This window comes from Antedon mediterranea, chromosome 8 (assembly GCF_964355755.1).
Source record: "Antedon mediterranea chromosome 8, ecAntMedi1.1, whole genome shotgun sequence".
Taxonomy (NCBI): Eukaryota; Metazoa; Echinodermata; class Crinoidea; order Comatulida; family Antedonidae; genus Antedon; species Antedon mediterranea.
Genome location: NC_092677.1, coordinates 21994932 through 22020216, shown reverse-complemented (window position 1 = coordinate 22020216; position 25285 = coordinate 21994932). Strand labels below are relative to the sequence as shown.

Here is a 25285-nt window from a genome sequence, read left to right as displayed (position 1 = left end):
GTAAATAGTCCAGAAATACATTTACCAGGACAAATAGAATATGCATGTTATTGTTATTTGTTTTTTTCTAGGCATAGTAAACATTTAGCAAAGCAAAAAGCTGAGTTTTGTGTGGAGACCCTGAGTGGCCTTTGCTTTTTGTGGTTTTTAAGCGTTTACAAAATATTGTATTCATTATATGAATAGTTTCGAGATGTTTACTGCAGAATGTTCCATTAGGACAAATAAAATATGAAGTGTATACAGTTAGCGGTTGCCAAGATATTCATTCCAGGCAATGCTGCCTGCCTTTATTTTATCTTTAGGCCATGGGCCCAGATTCACAATATATAACAGTAACGTTGACTCTCTCTTATTTAACTATACAAATAAATACAAATAAACGTAAGCATTTACATTTGTTATTAACTTAGATAACTTTGAATAAGAGGAATTACGTTAATAATAAGAACTCAGTAAGGTTTCCTTATAAGCCGGACATACAAAACAAACGTGATACTCGTCTTCTATTTGTTGCCGATCGCACATATGACAGATTCAAGGAATTATCATTTACTCTAATATTAACATTTAAGTTGTGTGATGAAGTTCTTATCAACGAAATGTATATTCTGTGCCGAAATACTGTTACCCGTTGAATTTTTCTAACTTGATTGAATGTTTAATATTGAAATTTAACAAAATCGGCTGGAGGGTCAAAACATATCTTGTCATTTTTCAAAGGGTGAAAAATGTGTTAAAAATGTGGACACCAAGTTGAAAAATGCTATGTGATGGTATCGCTAAACACACGAAAGCAAAAATTCAAACTTCAAAAAATGTGACAAATGCTTCCTGAGTAGCATGGTTTAGGCTAAGATTAAACTTATTTGTTTACGTTCTATTGCATATTGCAGATTACCAGGCATTCAATATAAAACCTATATAGGCCTGGTTTTACTCATTTACAGGGAAATAAAATATAATTGTCTTTATTCTGAAGTTGTTGAATTTAATTACCGAACTAATGTAGTATACTGCACCATACATTATATTATATAGGTTGATCCAGATTTTTAAAAGTAGGCATCTTTATTATAGGCCTACTCAAGAAACAATTTTGAGTATTCAAATTAGTTTAAGTGGGTCACCCAATCAGTAATTAGGTTGATACCGAAATAACTCTTCTTAGCGCACATCCGGCCCTACCAAATATCATTGTCCTGAGCGAGTAATGTTCAATTAAACCAAATGATTGATATCTATCTCATTATTAGGTCTACATTGTTGTTGCTCAATTCATTTTAAATTATACCGTTCCTAACTTATTCTATATCTTTATTTTTTGTAGTTTGTATATTTAGGTGTCAGTGGGTTTCCTGCTGCTGTAGTGATACTTATCAATGGTATGGTAGTTACTGTAGTCGAATTGTTTTGACATGTTGACCTACATCGACTTTTTTATTGTAATTTTTGTTTACTATATAATTTTTTTTTTTTTGGATGCACCTTCCATTTGGTCGAGTGTAAATTCCAAATAAATTATTATTAATATTATTGTTATTATTATTATTGTTGTTATTATTATACCTCAAGTACAGTGTCGCCAACTCTGAGCAGGGTTATGTAAAATCTTTAATATATGCTTGAATGAGTGCTTTAGACGAAAATAAAAGCCCAACCATTCCACCAAATAACGCAACAAATATAACGACAATATTCATACAAACCTGCGTTCCCGTTAATCTATTCCATTTTAATTTTAAATGAAAAAGACACGGAAAAATAAAATCCAACCAAGGTGCCGTTAAGCTACCCGTTACACCCATAAGTAACGTATAATGTGGAATGACAATTGCTAAAAATAAGGTAAATAGGACTAAAACAATTCGGAAAATCATTGCCCAGAGAGAAGGACGTTTATCCGGATTTGAAGAGTAACACGGAGGTAGAATACTAAGGTGCATTGCGTCTAACGAACTAACAACAATGAAGATCATTAGTGGATAGGAGAGTAATGATTTGATAACAAATAGCATACTAACAAGTGCTTGCAGAACTCCAAGCGGCATATTGTACGTTATGAATTCCTTAGTGTCGTCACCAAACGTAATATAGGCAAAGAACGCGTAGCTTGTGTTTAGAACGCCCGTGATGAAGTATGTGATATCGACCATTATGTTAAATTTTGATTTATTAGACATACTTTCCTCCACACCCGGCATAATAAATTGCGTTCCAAAGTTGAATAAAATTATCGAAGAACTCACAGCAAATCCTTGTATCTCAAACGGCGGAATTTCTGAAACATCCCACATTAAACTCTTACCAAAGCTATACCAGACTACACTAAAATACATAACAATAAGAGATAGCACAGCAATGAGACTTAACCATGCTATACGAGTCAAGTTCCGAAAAAATATAGTTGGTATTAAAATAACAGTTGATATAACGATCCAGCTAAGCTTAGAGATACCAGCGTATGGAAATGTATCAACTAGTAGTGAACCCGATAATTCCAAGTAAAGTGTGGCAACTGCAGTCACGTCGATAATTTGCATAATATTCAAAAGCGTTCCGCCATATTTATGCATTTCATCGGCAAGATCCGAATATGTATTGCGCACTCGGGTTCGTCGAATCTTTCCATTCCCAATATCTTCTTCTTCATACAGACATTGTACTAATATCTATTTATAATAAAAAGAACCTTAATTTTAATACGAAATGTTTATTACATACATACTTTGTCATTTTTTGTTTTTTATTATAAAATGCAATTATTTGAATGAAGTTCAATTAAAATATATAAAAACGACTGATTAATTGGTATATTATTTCATTTTAGCGGTGTAAATAACTCCCAGGTTATTACCTTTTGTATATGCATTAACCATCTTTTTAAATAAAACAATAAATGGATAGTTTGTAATTTCATTTATTGTTTTGGAATCAATTTTTTTTCAATTAAACATACCTTGCTTGTATAATTTCCAATAAACAAAACAGCGGCAATGCTAATTAGGGCAGCCAAACCTCCTTGTTTGATGGTGTACGGTAGACTCAGTATACCAATTCCTTGCATACAGTTAGCTACGTTCCACCCAGCCTGCCATGTTGATGAGTTGCCTAAAATATAACATTTCTTGCTCCAAATAAGATTGTCAATCCCACACATTCATATCCAAATATATTTATTAATGCTTATTTACATAATCGTATAAATTTAAAGATTTGTCAAGGCAGTTAACTAAAGTAATAATAATAATATTGTAAAGCGAATGAAAGAAGACTATTATTGCCAAGCCCACTATTTATAGAGTAACTGTAGTCAGACAAATTTTGAAACTGGTTAATCAAACTTGATATGAAAAACGAGTCTCTATTCTGTCCATCTGCATGATCACTTTACTAAAAAAGACTCGCAAACTGCTTTATCAAGAAGGTGCATGCATGAAGGAACTAAACTGGTGGTAAACCGAACTTCTCCAAACAAAGAAAAGTTTGGTAAATTCATCTTCATAATATGGCACTGTAGATTGGTAGCCCTACAAATAATTTATGATATACGGCATTTTCCAAGGAACGGAGAATAGATCTAATTTTCCTTACCAGTGCTTTCTGGTGTATGTGATAGCGGTAGTTCATTGGCAGAGCATGTTCCATCCTGATTGTTTGGTATCGGGCCTACGTGACCATTTTTCTCACTGCTTTGGAATTTATGGTGATTTGAGTTTGTGTAACTGACATTCGACTCATCCTTCGGACATAGTTCAATATCTTCTCTATATTCAGAGCTCGATGCTACACTTTGAAAGTTATTCCTGACATGGAGTCCAATAGATCGCAGATGATCCATGATGAGTAGTAACGTCACTCGAAGGTGATACAATATCAACTAAGGTCAACCTATAACGTAAGATATCCACTATTTAATTCAGTAGGCCTAGGCCTACTAATTCTTCTTAAAAAATATCGATAATAATAAATATTGTGTAATCGCTATCTACAGTACTGTATATATAAATGTACGTACAAAGGGACAATTTCCAGGTTTCTTTAATAGCCATTTTAATGTCACATAATATTTTGTCTTTTTAAAAGTGGAACTATTATGTTTTAACTTTTTTTAATAGTTTGTTTTACCTCTATGTTATTGTTACCGCATTTTAAAACATTATAAAATGTGTGTGTAGGCTACTCTGCATATGATTTTTGTTTTATATTTTAATTTCTGTTGTTATTACCTCCGCCAAGGAGGTTATATTTTCACCCCTGTATGGGTGTGTGTGTTCGTGTGTTTGTGCGTTTGTGGGTCTGTGAACAGCCTGGATGCCACAGTTTTTAGCCGATTCTCACCAAATTTGGTCACAATGATCTAAGCCCAAAAAGCTCGGAGGAGTTCGAATTTGAGGGGAAAAGGTCATAGGTCAAGGTCACAACTAACAAAAAACTATTTTACTGCCTAGAGACCACAGTTTTTATCCGATTCTCACCAAACTTAGCCACAATGATCAATGACTCATCATATAATTGTGGTTAAATTTTGAAGGGTCAGGGTCAAAGATCAAGGTCCACAAAAAAAAATAAAATAAAAAAATAATAAAAAAAAAACCTCGGCGGGACTTGAACCAGCGATCTCAACTGTGAGAGGCTGGATACATAACCATTACACCAAACGCTCATCCACAACTTTGTATTGTTCAGTTAGCCTATTTACACTTAAAACTAATATAACATTTTTTTTTTAAATATTATAAATTTTCCGGGGACATTTTATGTAGGGGAATTTGACAGTAGGCGGAGGTTTGTACTCTCGGAGTACCCTCTAGTTTTATTATGATATGGATGAATAAAGCTGTATTCAGCAATACATAATGTTTTGATTGCTAATCTATGTTTTGTTTTCATTCTTTCAGAGAGTGTATCTGTTTCTCCGACTGTTTACCACAAATATTACAGTTTGAGATGTTAGTTAAAGATGCATTGTCCCCAAAAACATGAAAAATGAAGATTAATTTGAATATGTTATTTTATGGTTATAATAAAGTTAATCACTTCCCTAGAAGAAAATACAAAAAAAAATAATGTTTTCACTTATAAAATGAAAAAATAAATGGTTAAAATCAACCAAAAACCCATAGGCTGGCAGCCAATTTGACAATGTTTTGCTTTAAATTACAGTTTTTTCAGGTAAATACATTTTTTTTATCCAATTTTTGGTGAAAGTGGATAACTAGTATGTTGCACTAAAATGGCATATTCAACAAAAATGTTGTCAAGAATTATTTTTTCAGGGGGACAATACATCTTTAAACTATTTATTTATTAATTGTCTTTTCTGAAAAACGCGACCAATTTGTTTACTAAATAGTTGCCGCAAAGCTGACTGTCCATATTTTGGTCTAGTACGAAATGCAATAATTTGCGGATCCGCAAAAACAATCTGAAGACGTAATTGAGGCGACAGAGGTTGGTAAGTCGTGACCGTAGGGCCGAGGTAAGAAAATGTTACTAAATTCAGATTTAATATTTCATAAAACCAATAAAACCTCTTTGCATGGGCAGGCGATTCTGCGAGCCTTGAAATATTTCGAATATAGCAGGCCCGTAGCCAGGGGGGTTTTTTGGGGTTCGGGCGAACCCCCCCTTTTGCGCGAACCCCCCTTTTACCAGCGAACCCCCCCCCCCCCCTTGAAAAACAAAGGGCCCCCCCCCCCCCCTTGAAAAACAAAGGCCCCACTTCCAAAATCGTGCAATTAATTATCAATTATATCAGATTTTTTAGTCATTTTACTTCTATTGACTATGTTTAAATCGATCGAATATACAGATTGTCCGATGTCAAAGTCACTGCTGAGCGTGAGATCGAGAGATTGTTGATAAATATGACAGAAAAATGGACTGACCAATCGCGTGCTTCGGCCGGGCTTTTCGGAACGCACAAGATCACGTTCAGTTCAGTTCAATCTTTTTGGGGATTTTTATTTTTTTCCTGGAAATATTTTTCATTAAACCAAAGAATTTCACTGTGTAAACTTGAATAAAAATGGTGCTGAGTTAAATTGGTACGTGTACGTAGGCCTACCGTATATTTCGGTGTATAAGACGCACTTTTGACACGCAAATTTGACCTCTAAATGTTACCCTAATTAATTTAATTACCTACTAATATTTAAATTAATTAAAAATAGTGTACTACTCTGCAATGTAGGCCTAGCTAGTTACTCACTCCTGTCTAACCACAGTGTGGTAACAAGTTTATTGAATTTTTAGTTAAGGTAAATTGTCATCCTCAACTGTATTAATTAATATTACAGTACGCATTAGATATTCTACCCAGGCCTAGTAATACTCTCTGAACTCGCGGGTGTGTATTCTAGCAGCATGCAGCATCATCACAGCGCAACACATTTATGGAAGAGTCCATTAATTACGGTGGTGTCACATTTTAATTACACAATAACTATTTTCCTTGATCGCAGTGGTTTATTTTTATTACATCTCTATGTCAACAATCACATAATTTTATAATCATGTAGGCAATAGTTCGTATGTCAAGCGATATCTAAAAGAGTGTGTTGTTATTGTGTTAAGTAGCTTCCCCTAATCTGATAGTGTATATGGCCAACAGTGCTGGCCACCAGGCAAGGAGCACATGGTTAGTGCTCTCCTCTCCTCATATTGCTGTAATGCATGCATGGAAATAGGATTTTCATATAGGCCTACCCAACATGATATTCCTGGTTCATTATCAGCCCAAAAAACTGAACATCATTTGGATTGATTTTATAATGGTCATACACACAATAAGAAGGTATATATTTAAATAATATGAAATTAAAGTTACTTAAATAGACATAGGCTAGCCCTACCCACACAGTGCATCGTAACTGAAACAATATGGGGATTTCCCTTTTCATTGAACGTTCAGTTGAAGTAGAGCTGATTACGATGTAATAAAGGCAATCAAACAAAATTATATCATTTGATTCTAATAAATATGTCTCAAATATCGTTGTTTTATTATTAAAATACCATTGTTTTGATTGTAAAATGTTTAAATTTCGGCCTAGAAATAAGTGCGTCTTATGCATCGACTACATAAAAAATACTAATATTTCAGTCTCCGTTTTATGGGTGCGTCTTATACACAGGTGCGACTTGTACACCGAAATATACGGTACTATTTGTTTTTTATGTTTATAGGATAAGAAATTATTTAAGGGCCTAATATAATATACTTTTTTGCAACAATAAAGCTGTATTTCATGATCAGTACTACTAACTTCCATAATACTGTACTATATAATTTCTCTGCATAACTCAGATTTTAGTAGGTAAAAAATGTCTCTGTAAGCTTATTAAAACAACCGAAATTGCTCTGAGAGCCAAAGCTTCCAGGGACCTTCGCCCCCTGGACCCGACCGGGGGCCCTTGGCGGCCCCCTGGCCCCCAGCCTACAGTTGCTCGCTGCGCTCGCAAAATACTTGGTGTCAAGAAAACCTCCCTCTGATGCATTCTGGCTACGGGCCTGTATAGTGTGGTTATTCATAAAGTAAAAGTGCTATTACCGGTACTCGCTATATTGCACATTTTTCATGTTATAGGCAGACCGAGGACTAAAAAAGTTGACCTTTTTAGTAGGAGTGTGGCTAACCCCAGTCATGCCCCTGGCTTCCTTGGTCTCGAGTTATGAACGCCAGACAAGTGATCTGTAGGTCTTCGACCCGATAATTACAAGTATTCTCAAAATATATGGCAGTGTATGGCAAAAATAATATAACAGTTATGCAATGCCACAATTATACATTTTTCTTACCGTGTTTAACATTAAGTTATTTCGACCAGTTCCTCCGGTGGGTACAATTAGCACCAAAACTACCTCCGCGTCGAAACGGTATGTTATAATCGTAGGTGACCCGTCAAAATAAACCATGTCTATCACTTAAATAGAAGTTATGTCTATAGCGCAACCATCGATAGCTTAGTCTGATAAATATTCGATTTTAAATTAACGATTTGCGCCCTTACACAGTTAACGAAGATAAACAATAATATAAATAATCGACATGCATTATTTCCTTGTCAATAGTTTTAATTGAATATTCAGTTTTCATGAGCCTAGATAATAGAAATCCAAATTATTATTTTGTTTTTTAAATATTAATCATCGTTAGTTTCATCCTCAACAAAAAGGGTGAAAATGTTACAACCAGAGTGGATGGATGGGTTCATCGTTGGACCATTGTTACTGGTCATCGAGTTATTAGGTCTATAGTAGCATCCTGCTTAGAAACGAAAGAGTGTATGACACACAATTTATGAAGAAAATGCTAACGGTTTGTTCCTCCTTAGCGGTCTCTGCTCAGATATACGGTGACATAGCCATAATTGGACTTTCCGAGATGGTATCATTTTCAATTTTGTCTTTTCATAAATTATTTTATACTGTAAATTTAAATTAAACAATGTCTTTTCTTGTTGATAATGCACTGCTTTAAGCTTTGTTTATGCTCGACCACTCTGGATAATTGGAGTATAATCCTGTAATATAATCCTAAAGAAATGCATAGTTGTACGGTAATTGATATTAAATATTGTTAAATTAAGAACAGTATTTATTAATTACACTATTTTATATTCTATTGATATTGAAATGTCATTCGATTGATCGAATGGTCCATTAGACGTGAATACACTTCTTTTGTGTCTGTCCCGCCTTGACGACCTTGTAAAATCAATCAAGCTCCTATTTTCATCTACCAAATTATCAGTGATATATAGTGCACATATATCAATATTTGCCCAGTAACCATATAGAAAGGATCATCGTGTAATATCGTAATTTCACTTTATTAGAATACAAGAATACCAAAACTATTAAGTCAATTTTCACGACACCCGTAACCATGGTAACAGCCAAATGGCCCTATCTCTGTAACCATTTGGTATTAACAAAGTGTTTGTGTCAATTTTAAGTCGATGATGTGATCCAACTTGTTTTTTATATTTCAACCAATTTTCTACTTTATTAAAATTGCGTAGATTACGTAAATTACTTTTGTCCGGTAATTAAATTAGTTTAATTACACCAATAACATGCAAAGTAATCATGGTATCAGCATCCTCGCAGGCCATTAAGACAGGAGTGACTGGTGGTTGACTCTTCAATTAAAAATTGTTTTGCGCTTTGCTATAACATTATGAATAGCGAATTCCATTTTATTTCATACGGCTTTTCATAAGTTCTTTAATTTTGTTATGCAAAACATTTTCATATAAAGGTTTCTCATACATTGGACTACTGTCATATATGGTTACAACCGTTAATGTAGAAAACGCCAGGTAATGTCGAAACAACCGTTAATGTAGAACAATCCACCGCTCATCATGCAGTATGTAGAAACACCAACAGCTTATGTAATAGAATAAAAATCAACGCCAGCTAATGTAGAAACGGTCAACAGCTTATGTAGTAACGAAAATTGCCTCCCAGCTTATGTAGTTACTATCGCCAGCTAATGTAGAAAATGTTATATATTTTACAAAAATGTCTAAATCATGTGCAAATGCATCGACCTTTACTTAGCTATCAGTCTTTACACCTCTAGTAAGCAAGCAACTTTCTAAAACGACCACACATCTTAAGCAACCATCTCTGTTTAAGGGACCGCTTCTTATAATCGACCGCCTATCGTAAGGGATCACCTCCTCTCATAAAGGACCCCTTCTCATAATCGACCACCTCTCATAAGCGACCACCTCCCTTAACGACCACACCTCTCGTAAGTGACCACCTCTTTTTAGGGACCACGACCTCTTTCTCTCTATTAAAGCTTCTCATAATCGATCATCTTCTAACCACTCGATAATGACCACCTCTATTTAACGACCACGTCTCTGTTAAGGCACCACTTCTAATAATCGATTGCCTCTCGGAAATGATCACCTACTCTCTTAAGGGACCACTTTTCATAATCGACCCCCTCTCGTAAGCGACCACCTCTTTTAAGGGACCACCGCCAGTACGACCAACTCTTGTAAATGACCCCCTCTATTGAACGACCACCATCTCTTTTAAGGGACCGCTTCTTATAATCGACCACCTCTCGGAAGTGATCACCTCTCCTCTCTTTTCATTCATTTTTTATTTCATGTCATAGGACTATAAGAGAGGTGATCGGGTCCTTTAATAGAGGTCTTAATTGATGAGAGTTGTGGTCGTTAAGAGAGGTGGTCGCTTACGAGAGGGGGTCAATGATAAAAGCGGTCCCTTAACAGAGACGGTGTGGTCGTTCAATTGAGGTGATCACTTTCAAGAGGTCGTTCTACATTAGCTGGTGTTGATTTATATTTACTACATAAGATGTTGGTGTTTCTACATTAGTTGGAGGTTTTACTACATGGTGGATTGTTCTACATTAACGGTTGTTTCGACATTAGCTGGCGTTTTCTACATTAGCGCAGAGCCATATATATAAAGAGTTACGACATTGGATTAAAGGCACATGATATGCAGATCAAATTGTGTCAAACTTGTCTCCATTAATGCATGTAAAGTATAGGAGCAACAAAATACTTTCTACTTTTTCTTATTAGCGGTTGTAACACTGCCCTCTCCAGAGCGCACATGCAATATTGCACATCGGCCACCTATAGTTTTCAGTGAGAAACATGCACATTTGCTGATAATCTAGGGGGACTTTGCACAGTAATTTCCTCCATGGTAGGCCTGCCTGCTCTCTGTGAGAAGTGCACATACTGATTTACATATAATTATTACTCTTTCTGTAAAATATCGTTTTTCTGAGTGTTTTTTAAAATCTCCAATTAACATTCATATCTCTACTGATTTTCTTCCTTGTTTTTCATTAAAAAGTTTTAGGGGGAAAATTGAGTAATTTGTTTATGTCGCATTCACCAACATCGTCCTTAAAACATTTATTATTAATTTGAAAAACATAATGTTTATATTTTTCGTATGTTAAATAACATCCAAAAGATCTGACGTCGAGAATATGGTTTCCGTGGCGATTTTTATGTGTGTACTTCCAAAAATGCGTTATTTGACATAATACTGAACATCGTTTTTGTAACCTACAGAACGAAATGTATATTGATTTGCGGTTCAACACACATTGAGATTATCGCGTCATTCCACCAGCATGACGCTATATTAGCAATTAGGGTTAGCATAATTTCGCTATCGTAAACAGATATACTTTGTCTTTTATTTAAATTTGGCTGTTACAATTATTCTTTGAAAGGTTCATACATTTCTTAGTCTTCCTATTATGAAAACATAGCCAATTGAGGAAATCATTTTCATTGTCCTAGAAGTTTTTTTTTAAATAAATTTCGCTACAGTTATTACCAAATAGACTACACATCTTAGGTACATACGTCTGTATAAGACCGGTAAAATATTTTAATAATTTCACGTCAAATATTGTAAAATGTATAGTGTGGTACACCGCCCATGTAGTCCACTGATCCTCACACACAAATTAATTTACAATACAATACCGAAAGAAGCAGCTTGTTAATTTGGTTACCAAAGTAGTTGTCCTAAGGGGTAGTTGTAGGCCTACATGGGGCAGTTGTCCGAGGGGGTAGTTGTCCTAGTGGGTAGCTAAAGGGTGGTTGTCCTAGGGTCTAGTTGTCATATCCGGGGGGTAATTGTCCGGTTTTTCTACATATTTAAAAAATAATTTTATTTCAGAATATGATGATGTATGTTCTATCCAAAATTGTTATATATGTAATAGAGATGGGTTGTAGCTGTTCTTTGTTAATTTTTAAATTATATTATATACATGAGAATTATATATTATTTAAAATGTTCGGGTGGCTTCCATGCATGCGGCTTTTGGCCTTAATGGAAGTCTCCCTGGTCCTTTTGTATATTTTTTGCTTTGTATTTTTTTTTCTTTTGGATCAAATAAACTGATTTGTGACTTGTGACTTGTGACTTGTGGTAGTTGTGCGGGTAGCGTTATTGTTTCCCTATGCACGTCGTCGTACGTATATTCAATATTAAATGTAAATGAATTTTACACTAGTGTTCTAACTCTTGTGAAACAATTACATACATGTTTGTGTCTGTTATTAATTAAAGGGACAGTCACAAATATTTTAAAAAACAGATTTTAATACGTAATAACAATTGTTATTGCATCAAGATGTTAGCCTTGACCTCCTCTACTTCTTCCCGTCACAGTTCAGTAACATTGTATGCATTTACGGCGAATAAGTAACTAGCTTGACCTACCTAATATTTTCAAAATATTTTGGTGTGAATCGATGACCCTTGACCTACATTTGCCTCCCTAGTTCCGCGAACTTTTTGCATCTACGTCCTCTACGGCGATTAAGTAACTGGCTTTTTACAAACGTTATAACACTTGACCTACTTAATTTTTTCAAAATATTTTGGTATGAATCGACGACCCTTGACCTACTTTACCATTTGCCACCCTAGTTCCGCAAACCTTTTTACATCTACGCCCTCTACGGCGAATAAGTAACTTGCTTTTACGAACGTTATAACACTTGACCTACTTAATTTTTTCAAAATATTTTGGTATGGATTGATGACCCTTGACCTACTTTTATTAAATGCTAACTTAATTGTTCGTTTTATGCAATTTATTTAGTAAAAAACTGCCAAATAGACAGTTCAACTACCGGGCGCTGCCGGTTTTCACGAAGGATAGTATATTAATATTTCTATATTTAACTTGTTTCTGGTAAAAAAAATAAATATTAATTAAATTTAACATTGTATTCTATTAATAACATGTATTTTATTCTAATTGATATCATAAAAACATTACTTAATTTACCGGGCGTAGAAGTGAATGTAAACTAGTTAAACTAGTTTGTTATTAAATATGTTAAATATGTTCAACAATGTATTACATAAATATATTATCATAATGCTAGTAACATGTATAATATCTATTGAATCATGTTTTCTTTAGTATGTATACACCCGCCCTTATGAGAGACAGAGATTTATTTTCAAATCGTCTAATCAATTGGTGTAGGCTTTTTTAAAATCTAAAGAAAAATTAGGAGGTTCTTTGCTGTAGAATACGAAGGGTTAGGGAATAAAATAAGTACAAATGTTAGACATAAACACATCATGGGTATAATTATTCTTTAGGTTCTAAAAACATTTATTGTCCTATTTTCTCAGGAGTGGGGAGAAAATTTCTTCTATGAAGTAGTAACAGCCAAAACAATATTTCATATTACTGGACTTGCAGTAAACGTATAATGTCATTAAAGAGCATGACATAAGCTCTTACGGTAAAACATTTGTTTTGGAAAAAGATATACAGGGGCTGATAAAAAATAACTTTTAGAAAAAAAGGCAAAATAAATGAAAAGCCTAAGGTGTCATGATATTAACTATTCTAGAGGTGTGGTTGTTCAGAGGGTGTTGTTCAAGATGGGTAGTTGTCCTAGGGGCATAGCGGTTGTATTAGAGGATAGTTGTCCTAGGGGGAAGTTGTCCTAGGGGGTAGTTGTCCTAGAGGGTAGTTGTCCTAGTGGGTAATTGTCCGGGTGGTAGTTGTCCTAGGGGGTGGGGGTGGTAGTTGTCCGGGTGGTAATTGTCCGGGTGGTAATTGTCCAGGGAGTAGTTGTCCGGATACGGGCCCAGAGGCATAATAAAAAGTTAGGTAGGCTTCGAGTCTAGGTAGGCCAGGCTTATTATAGGTATCTACAAATTCATGCATCCGCCGAAGACATTTTCTCTGATTTGGTGATTTATTCAAGTGCACCTTTTTTCATAAAAAGACAAGAATACTCGAAATTTACGTTGAATGTTGAAAAAATGTTTTCAATCTTCATCTGACTTTACAATCCTTGTTATTTGATTGGTCAAATTGAAGCGAATTTTCAAGCGAAAAAGTTTCCATGGGGAGCAACTCTAGCGAATTCAAGGGGGAGCCTTCGCTAGTTCCGAATTCACCGCGTTGAAGTTGAGAGTCGAACGACGCCTACAAGTTCGATTTGATGTTCATTTTGGAATCTTCCGTCGCGACAAAAAATAAGGATCAGTAGTACAGGTAAATAGCATTTCCGGTTACATTTAGTCAAAATTTTCTATTACAGCGAATATAAATGTAGGCCTATAATATATTCTGAGTATTTTGATACCAATATCTTGTCAATAGACCAAAAGGTTACGGAAATAGGGCCATTTGGGCACCATTTTGAAGTGGCTGTTACGGGCATCGAGAAAATGTGTTACCTGGCATTTTTGCTATCCTAGCACCATAATAAAGTGAAATCAAGTGAAATTTCACTTCGTGCATTAAAATCCCACGGAACACCTATTTCATACATGAGGAACCGGACAAATAGGAATATTTGGTATACCTAGTGGCCTTTATTGAAGCTATTTATGGGCGTTATCTATGTTCCACTTTGTCTATTAGTCGCTGTAAAAACGGGTATTACCAACCATGTTTGTACTTCCATTGATCTTATTCTATCAAAATACCCAGAAGCCAAATGTGTTATAGCTGGGGACGATTTGAAGGCTTATTGTATCCTACGTAAACGTCATGGGTTTGAAGCAGGTAGTAAAGACAAAACTATGAATTTTACCTTATGTAAGGTTGTATCAAATTTATATATTAGCATTTATAATTGTTAATTGCAAACGGTTTCTAAATTAAAATAATCTTCAGTGGACCTCGCATGTAAATGATATGGTCTCTAAAAAAGATAGCTTGCAACGGCGCACAGTGGGCCAGAATTGGTTCAAAGTGTGCCAAAAGTCTATACGCATAAATAAATACTGATTACCTGAACTTTTAAAGGATCTAAGGGGTTTTCAGACCCGTAGAATTTAATAGAAGTATTTTTAAATAGGTATGACGTAATACAAATGGTGTTTTCTGAATGGTTGAGGCGAATGTACTTGTGATTCTTATGTCGATTGATATTACATTCATTATTGAAAGTGTAAGGGTTTCTATTACACCCAATAAATCCAACTGGAACATTTTCTTAATATATTAGACGCCATAAAATAATAATTTTTGATTAGATGACTTTAATTCTCATTACAATATCATGTATGATTAAATTGCATCCATGATTGAAACGTACTTAAATTATTTAAAGATCCACAGAGTTCAATGAAACCATCTTTTTATTGTTCAGTATGATGTCATTACAAATACTGTTTTCTGATTGTGTGAATAATATTAATATTGAAAATATGTTTTTATTGTATGTTACAAATAAGGGTTTAAATGACTGAAATACATCACTTATGTTGTTGTTTGTTTTCATTGCATGTTTTCGTCGATAGCCTCTTCGCTCATCATACCTATCAGTAATACAGAACTCGAAATAATTGATGAACCATGAACTAGGAGAACATGTACACTCACTGGCATTTTATACCATGGATAGAGTTGTATATATAACTCTGCTGTTTTTCGGCAGTAGTCCCTAAATTGTAAAGGGTCTAAACACGTATTAGATTGACATCCAAACCCGCAAATTTCAGCGAAAGTCTCCTTTTCCTGGAAAGCTAGCTCTGCAAGCTATGTTGCCATTGTTTTCCTGAACCTTGTTTAAGTTCATCTACTTTCACTCCTATATCTTCTTTAAACCGATTGTGTATTTCTTTTCTTCATATCGGCAACGATGGCTTTTTCACTATCAGACGAAATACGCCCCTTTTTTTACTGGCATTCTTTACCAATATGAATTAGCATTTCGAAGCACCTACTCCATTTGTGTAGTGGCGAGAGCCATAGCTCTCGATGGGAGTTTATCCAAATCATTAAACTGTTTTGGAGTAGCTCCACATATATATAACATCGCATTGAATACTTGGTTTCAGTCAAAGCATTCACGACCTTTTGGTCAACTATGGTGAATTGTAAATTGTAGTGTATTTAGATGTTGTCTTTTCTGTTTTCATCTGCAGCCAGTTCATAGTTAATTAATATCAAATAATATATTGAATTGCAGGTGTAAAGGTCGGCAAAATCACGAGGAAGTATCTTTATGTTCAACTACTTCTGTAATATCTTCTTTTTTTTACTGAACAATTCGAAGTGCAGTTTGGTCCAGCAAGCTTTGAAGGGGTACTCTTGACGAATCTTCTTTAACCGTTATATTATTTGCGTAGCATCTATGCTTAGCTTCCCTCACGTTCCACAAACCTGTTTGGTATGACTGTTTTGTCATATGCAGTTTCAACTAGCTAAGAGTGACAAAGCTTTTTCACTTGTAAACTTGATCGGTTCTGTTTTTTTTCGGATATTAACTTTCTTATTTTAGCTGGTCTTAATGGTGTTAGCATTGCAAACTTCAGCACATATTTTAAATGTGAATTTTGCTTATAGACGCCTTGTGAAGCAGCATAGAGCAGTTCTTTTGGTTCTCTGACTAATAATAGCTGATGAAATGTTTGTGACCTTGTGACGGCCATACTTGTACCATATTCTTCGTAAATAATAAAGAAATGGTTTGATAGTTTTAGTAGTATACCCCAAAAGTTCTTTTGATATGTTCTCGGCATTCCTTACATTGTAATGTAAACGCAATTCACGTAAACATACATTGCAGGATAGTTCAATGTTGGTAATTAAACCAGCCGAATGGACAGCTTTAAAGGTTGTATTTTGATATGGAGGCCATGTTACCTGTACCTACATTTATGAATGCTTATTCTCACACTGGTAGCATTCTCTTTTCCAATACAGACGCGTCGTGGAAAGGTTTTCTCTTCGTGAAGTTCGTGCGATTGCGGTACATCAATGTGTCAATGGAAATGCATTATACATTTATTTTAAAACGGGACATTTAAATAGCTTCCTATATGCAATGTCGCAAATTTTCGCAGCCAAATTTGGTATTAACGTAAAGCTAAAGCTTTGCTCGAAATATTAATGTCAAAATTAGCGCGCGAATCGACGCGAATCCAAACTACTTTAGTGGTTTTACTTTAAAAATACGATTTTTTGGTATTTTTGGGCTATATTTTGTGACTTTTAACCCTAAAATAAAGCAATAATCGAAAATGTTATTTTACTGCCTAATATTATTAATAACAGGCAATAATTTCATGCAGTATCAAATCCATTGCTTTTTTCTAGAAAAAATAACAGCGAATTGATCAAAACTGTTGTTTTTGCTCATTTTAAGTGAAATGCCCTGGTTTCTTCAAGTTTCCATGGTTACAAGACACTATTAAAATTTACAAAAATTAAAATTATTAGTCGATTTATATAATTTAAGATGTCTTCTTCCTAATCCAATATTAAAAAGTTCGGAATGCCACATTTACCATTTTGGACTTTTGGCACACTTTGAATTGATTCTGGCCCACTGTGAGGCGTCTTCACGAAACGTTCCAGGAAAGCATTCACAGCACAGTCAAATTGGAGTTATGATTTAATTATGGAAACAAAATCGAAGTAAAATTAAACTTGTTAGTTTTTCGCCTCTTGAGAAATGAAAATTTATTATGTATAACAATTATATGCCTAATAACGATTATAACTTCCAAATAATGGAAGCGTATTGTTGGAGTGATGTAGTAAAAATACTATAGCTCCTTCTGAACTTTTCACACTATATACTAGATAAGTAGGCCTACAACACAAAAATAACGTTTCAGTATTATCAAAACGTTAGATTGTTAGCTGGTAGCATGTTAGGCTACGTATGTATGTTTTCAAAACCATGGCATGCATCCAGTGCCGTCTAGACATTTTTGCTAACGACATTCATATGACACAACACTCATTTGAAACTGTAATGCCCCTTATTAACAGTACCACAGAAAGGACAACATCGTATATACTGTAGCATTGCCATTTTAATCAAAAACGTAAATTTTCTTGTAAAGATGTGGTATTTATGGTCTCTTTTAATCTGAGTCCCTTAAAAGTGCGTATAACACATCAAATTTTGTTTACCATTTTGCTAACGTGCGTTTACAGCATCAGGTATTTTTGAAAATGTGTATTTTTTGACATACTACTATTTTCAAATAACTCTGAATATGTCAGATGAAATTGTTTATAAATATAACAAAATATTATTATTGGGTTGGTTACAATAGTAATTTTATTTGTTGTTTTTTTAATAAGGGACAACTTTTGTAGGTCTAAATAGAAGTAAAGCAGTCTTAAAAAGCGACAATTGGCAGAATTGCGTGAAATTGAATCGCAAACAAACATTGAATTTATGTGCTTCGAAGGGCAATATATTAACACATTAAAAGGATGGTAAGAATAAAATCATTAACAATTAGAATGAATTATTCATCCTAACACAATCCATACAACTAAGTTCTATTTTTGCAATTCAAATATGGATTTAGCTCACTGTTACTACAATTAACGTGTTCTAACCGTGAACGACCCAAGTGTAATAGTTTTCTTTCGTTTTAAGCGCAGTCATACGGATTCATTAGCGTGGAATCTCACACAAAATGCGCACTTCTACGAGAAATCGAAGCAATTAGGCTTGGTGACGGGATACATGCCAATCGGTTCACTTCACGCTTATGCAGTCACCTGACGTCATCAATACGATCCTGGATTTCAAATTACCCGATGCACGTCCCTTAACTTGCCAGCGAACTGTGCAGCAATTCTTGAAAGCATAAATATTTCTTCAAAATTAAGATACTATAAAATGTTCAAAAACAATTTCGGAGTAGATGGATACTTACTACAGACCCTTGATACTAGATATAAGCGAGCTTTAAGTCAACTAAGACTGGGCACACTTCAACTAGAGGTAGAAAGGGGAAGATGGAAAAGAATAGAGCACATCAATAGGTTATGTAAAATATGTAATATAAATGAAGTTGAAGATGAATATCATTTTGTTACAGTTTGCTCTCGTTACAAGGAAATCAGAAAAAAATGTATACCTTCTTTATTTTTTGAAAATCCAAATACTTTTAAATTCTGCCGTTAATGTCATCACAGGATCCAATAATTATTGATAATCTATCTAAATATATTTATCATGCTTATAAGTTAAGATATATGTTTTGCTTAGAGAACGAAATTAATTAATTCATTTATCTTGTGACCATAAATTGCTTTATTTTTCAATGTAATTATTATTTTGTTAATTACTAGGGGCCAGAGGCCTAAAGTAAATAAAGTCAGGCGATAAGCCTAAATGAATGAATTGCTAATAATTAATAAATTATTTTTTATATTTATTGTCATTTTTAAAAAACCAGTTCCAACAAATAATCTTCGGTCAGAGAAAAATAACCAATACACAAAATAAATAATCTAATATTGTAATGTTAAATCAAATCTTGTCTCTAAAAATAATAAACATTTCTCATATGTGTGCATTTTTTTGTGAGACTCTATTTCTGTTCTTATACCGAGTCGTGTTCAATTCTATTCATTTTAATAAACTTCAAATACATAACACTCGTGCACGTCAAACTTTTTAAAAATCCTGTGCTTGAAAATGGTACACGTAATGTAAATTTGTGTAAAAATAGGCCTATCCCCATTTTTTCCAGAGATGGAACGATACTAATCAAAAGGGACCAGATAATTACTAGATGGAAAGAATATATTGGTGAAATCTTCAACGAAATATAATTTTGTGGGACATCTGCTCAGAAAGAAAAAACTGGAATATTTAATTTTAACAGGGAAGATTAAAGGGAGGAAAGCAAGAGGAAATCAAAGAGCTATGTTTTTAGAAAGGATTGCAAAAGAACTCAAACTGAATGTTGAAGAAGTTGTCAGAGTCGCTGAGAACCGGACTATATGGAAAGCCATAATCGCAAACGTTCTTGAAGGACATGGTACATGAAGAAGAAGATCCCTATTTTAAATCTATTATAGCTCCTCGAGATCAATGGTAAATCCCCATTTTAAACTTATTACGAAGCGGATGAGTTGTATGAATTCATGCTAAATTAAACCGAAAAAAATCTGTTGTTTTTTCCCCCGTTCCACTTTTTAGTCGTGTGCAAACGCAACTCTATAGCTCACTATGTCGGTCGGTCGGTAAATACTAAACACATTCAACACAAGATCTCGCATATCCGTGCCCTCTTTTCCGCATTTAATTTAAAATGTTTGTGGCTGAAAATGTCATCATTGCTAAAACTTCAACAATGTACGCTGAACAAAAAGCGTATCAACATTATAAAAAAATAATTAATTGCATGATTTTAACAGTTAAAAATATAATATATCACGTACATTACATACTTTCTAGGGGTATAGATTTAATAAAGCAGTAGAAGTCACTTATTATAAGATAACCCTGGGCCTATTATACTACTAGGTATAGGCCTAATGTAACTTTATTTCTGAAATAAAGTAACATAAAAATTTGACAAAGGAATTTTTGTTTGAAACGGACGCAAAGTAACACACAATAATAACCGACTATATTGGAAGGTCACGTGATACTGCGTTGTTGAAGCGTTGTTGAAGCGTTGTCAACAACAATAGTTATATCGTATCAACTTGTTTCTGGTTTTAAAAAAAATCAAAGCTCAATAAAAATTTAAAAATCTAAAATTTCAGAATATTTTCGATGATTTTTAAAATTAAAACTACAAGTTCAAACTTAAGTGCCAAATATTTTGATTAACAATAACCATGTAATTTTTTTAAAAATCACAAATACAGTTTAATTTGACAATTTGATGATCACGTTGGTCGACACGCTGCTATTGATTTATTGACCCAAATACGAAGAAGTAATCGAGCGAGAGTAGACTTGTGATTATGTTATTGGCGAGACGTGCAACAAAAAAACAAAAACAAAAAAAATCCGTACAAAAGCTACAAACAGCTAAATGGAAATACTACTCGAACGAGCTAAACGAAAACAATCCAAAATGTCCAAAGGGGTTAGTTAGGAAACTATTTAAACAGTTTTATTTTCTTTGTCTTATATCACATATATTTGTTACTTATACATTATATAATTGTCGATAAAATAAATAAAATAAGAAATTAAACGTTTAACCAAATATATCTGGTCTACCTACAATCTTAGATCTAGTCTACTTACCGTTTTAATTCTCAGTGTAAATTTGTCAATGTGTACTGTACTAAGAAACTAATTGTATTTGTTGCCTAAACGCCCTCACCCAGAGCAGTTTACAAAGTGAACGTATTAACTAACCCTCACGAACAGTTAAAGCACAGCTGAAGGAAAGACAATCATTCCAGGCAGTTCAATACAATTGCTGCTTTTAATAGGTTAAAATTACATAGACCTTGATAAACTGAGGATAATTCGCGTTTGCGCATGGCATATTAAGTTCAGACGAAGCTCCTCCTGCTGGTATCAAGACGCTTTCATTGTTTTCAATCGTTTCGCGAATCATCCGACAACGAAACATGGCAATTCTTTTGAATATTATCACAGTTGGACTAAACATTCTACGCATGTAATAATAATACATGTGTATATGACTCCACATAAAATATTTAATGTATGCTACTGTGTTGTCTGAACAAGAAACGTATCAACATTAAAAAAAAATAATAATGAATTTTAACAATACAAAATATAATATAACGCAAGTGGAAACATTTTTGATACGTTTTTCATATTTTCTAGAGGTATAGATTGTAGTAAGGCGCCCGTTGTAGTCGTACGTACACGCGGCAACAACTGTATCGCGCAAATCGGAAAATTTTTGATACGTTTTTGATATTTTCTAGAGGTACCGTACTATATATTGTAAAGTCGTCCGTTGTAGTCGTACGTATACGCGGCAACAACTAGCATATAGCCTACACTGTTATTAACATAAAAATGTGACAAAGCTATTATGGACAAAGGAATACACAAAAATAATTCTTGCACTATTTATTTTGTTCGAACGGCATACATGAAAAAAATAAAGCGAGATCAGAGCTGAGATAAATCGGGTCATAAGCTTATTCGTCCCTTTTAAATGTTGCACTCTTACTTATGCCATCCAGCTTTATATGTTATCTACTCTTTTTTAAATACTTTAAAAATAGTTTAAAATGCGGCATTTTTTGTACAAAGAACACTTTTTATTTATACACAGAATATAAAACTAGTCAACACATAGGATTATGTGCTATCGGTAATATCGTTTCACTTACTTCATTGATTTTAAAATATATATATATTTCACCTGAAATTTTAAATAGACCTAACTAAATTTACGGTTTTCAATATTTTCTATAATTTTTCAATTATACTAAACAATATTTAATAAATTGTTTAATTCGTTCAAGTCGTAATATTCAGCTATACAAAATAATAATAATAATAATAATAATAATAACAATAATAATATTAATAATAATAATAATAATAACAAATTATACAATTACATTTATTATGTTACTGGATTTTTGTGAATGTAAAAGAATATGTAGTGTAGAATATTTTCATGAGTCGAAAGATGAATCAATTATATCCATTTCACAGCTACTAACCAATGTGAAATACAACGCCCTTAAAAAACGGTGTTCAAAATATTAACGGAGTAGTTATTGGTATTATATAACACATAAATAAATTCCTGTCATTTAATTGGACAACTGTGGATCACATGGCGTGCAATAGTACGTACTCCTAACTATCGTTCATGTACGAAAAAAATTTCTTCTCGCATACGAAATTAAAAATTGCAAGAGTATACTGTGCTTCTGAATCCAACAACGTCCCTGTTTATATACAATAAAAAACATGAACACTTTTTTGGAGAGATATACGTACTAATTTCGACCAAAATATCATTTAAATTAGCTTTAAAACGTTTGTATGATTTTGATTAATTAATGGAAACAACTCTACAAGACGTTAAATCGTTAGAAAAAAAAAACAGCCTAAATCACTTTCAGTTGCCTGGCGAAGTTTCGCAATGCCTTTTTTAGCCTAGGCTGTAGGTAGGCGCTTTGTTTGGTTGTTGACATAATTATTAGGTCTATTATAAATTGTTTTTATAAAATTCAAATAAATGTAATATGTTTAATATACAGTATTATAAAAATATATATATTGTAATTGTTTTGCAATTTAAATATGTTACAAAAACATGTTTAAATGTCAATGTATAGGCCTACATACGTTACCATAGAGATATTAATTAAATACCTCTATGCTTTTATTCAATCTGATTCAAATGACAGGAATCTATTTAGATGTTATTTTAAACAAATAATGAATGTTTTATATTCATGGAATGGTACAAATAATGTCATTCGGTGAATGATGAAAGGTTATATTTCACCTCATGGCATTATTTGTACCATTCTACTCATAAACCTTCATTATTTGTTTAATAAAACAGGATGGTGCAATGTACTACCATCCATCCAACTGATGCAGGGCACTAATCAAATGGCAAACACCTAGATGTGTCAACTGTTATTAACATATATGGTTATGAATACAATTTACAGTTCAATTTGATTACAACTATATTCTATACATTTATCACAATATTAATATACCGTAGCCAAAATGATATGGGCACAAAATCATTTTGTATATTCTTTATGCTACAATAAAGTCAATATAATAAATGACAATATAAACATTTGATAACATCACAATTGTATCGGGTATACTCTTGTGTTATAGTGAGAGAGCAAATTTTATTTATATTACCTTTAATCATGGTTGTAGGAAGCCTATAACATTCAATAATTAAAACACACTTTCTATACCTATTATCCTCTGCACGTTTTAATTTTGTTTAATGAATGCCAATAAAAGATACAAGTGAATTAATATAATAAGACAAATAATTTTGAAATAAAAAGAACCAATGAATCAATAATTAACACTAGTAATAATTTTTATATGCACGTTATGACAAACAAAGTCATGTACAACGTGAAGACACAACAAATAATGGAGTTTTTAGATAAGCAAATATCAATACTTTGGTATTTGTGCTTTATAATCAATTTTACAAAAAGCGGTTTGTTTCTGAAATTTACAAAGAGCCAACAAAAATTGCCATAATAAGGTATAACTTTTCTACACTTTTAAAGTTTCCGGTTTAGCCACAAATCCGAGTGCTTTAGCCTCTTCTTCTGATAATCCACCTTTTAGTGTTCTACGTACTATAGAAGAAAACAAAAATGGTGGAAACATGTTACTAAAATATAAATATAAGATAAAACTTTATTTTCAAGATTGTCTTCTAGAAAATGAGGTTCTTTTTTTGAGACAAGAAAATGAGGTTCTTTTGTGAGACAAGGAAATGGTGTTCTTTTGTGAGACAAGAGGAGCTTCTTTTGTGAGACAAGAAAATGAGGTTCTTTTGTGAGACAAGACAATGAGGTTCTCTTGTGAGACAAGAAGGTTCTTTTGTGAGACAGAAGAGGAGCTCCTTTTGTGAGACAAGAAGAGGAGCTTCTTTTGTGAGACAGAAGGGGAGCTTCTTTTGTGAGACAGAAGGGGAGTTTCTTTTGTGAGAAAGAAAATTAGGTTCTTTTGTGAGACAAGAAGGTGAGGTACTTTTATGAGATAAGAAAATGACTGAGGTTCTTTTGTGAGTCAAGAATGTGAGGTCCTTTTATGAAATAAGAAAATGAGGTTATTTTGTGAGACTGAAGAGGAGGTTCTTTTGTGAGACAAGGAGATAAGGCTCTTTTGTGAGACAAGAATAAGAGGTTGGGGCTTAATCTGCTAATTTATTTCTGTAAATTCAACTTTTTGTAGAAGTAATTAATTCATCAATTGAATTGAATGTTTTTTTATTCTTTCAAAATAAGAATTCTTCTTGTCTCACAAAAGAAACTCACATTCTTGTCTCACAAAAGAAACTCACATTCTTGTCTCACAAAAGAAAACTCACATTCTTGTCTCACAAAAGGACCTCACATTCTTGTCTCATCTCACTAAAGGACCTTACATTCTTGTTTGACCAAAGGACCTCATATTCTTGTCTCACAAAATAAAAAACACAAACCATGAACCATGCAAAATATTGGAAAATGCCATCCATGTATGAATACCATAATGTATGAATAATGTGCATTTGGAGGACTGTTTTGTTAAAATCAATATGTAATCAACATATTCTTACGTCTTTGAAAATTAACAATAGGGTGTTTGTCATTTTAATTATGGAATAGTATAAGCAGTTGATAGCTGATAAGTAATTTATCTTTGGTTATTACAAAACTTATTCTCTATACTTGTCATATGACCTAGATATTAATGAACATTTAATATGTATTAAGTAAAGAAGATGTGGGCAAACATAAAAAACAACTAGTATATACCACCAAATTTAACTGTATTAAAA

General features: G+C 33.4%; 2 protein-coding genes and 1 long non-coding RNA gene across 15 annotated transcripts in view; 1 reads left to right on the top strand and 2 right to left on the bottom strand.

Annotated features, from left to right (window-relative positions):
* Positions 1-290: 290 nt before the first annotated feature.
* Positions 291-21151, bottom strand: LOC140057258 (vesicular inhibitory amino acid transporter-like). Its single transcript, XM_072102844.1, has 4 exons — positions 21046-21151; positions 3595-3891; positions 2960-3111; positions 291-2672 (listed from the first exon to the last, which is right to left on the bottom strand). Exons 2-4 carry the CDS (start codon positions 3839-3841, stop codon positions 1602-1604), a joined length of 1470 nt encoding a protein of 489 aa, XP_071958945.1. The 5' UTR covers positions 3842-3891; positions 21046-21151; the 3' UTR covers positions 291-1601.
* The window catches only part of LOC140057259 (uncharacterized), a 35832-nt gene continuing 23382 nt past the window's right edge, over positions 12836-25285 (top strand). The window contains exon 1 of the long non-coding RNA XR_011846896.1: positions 12836-14063. This is a non-coding gene — a long non-coding RNA (uncharacterized lncRNA). The remainder of the gene's footprint in view (positions 14064-25285) is intronic.
* The window catches only part of LOC140057257 (uncharacterized), a 150748-nt gene continuing 147300 nt past the window's right edge, over positions 21838-25285 (bottom strand). For all 13 annotated transcript variants that reach the window (XM_072102833.1, XM_072102828.1, XM_072102832.1 and 10 more), the window contains one exon: positions 21838-24095. Coding sequence is in view for 12 of the 13 variants with exons in the window: in XM_072102828.1 (XP_071958929.1) it covers positions 24010-24095 (86 nt within the window). In the remaining variant the exon portion in view is untranslated. The remainder of the gene's footprint in view (positions 24096-25285) is intronic.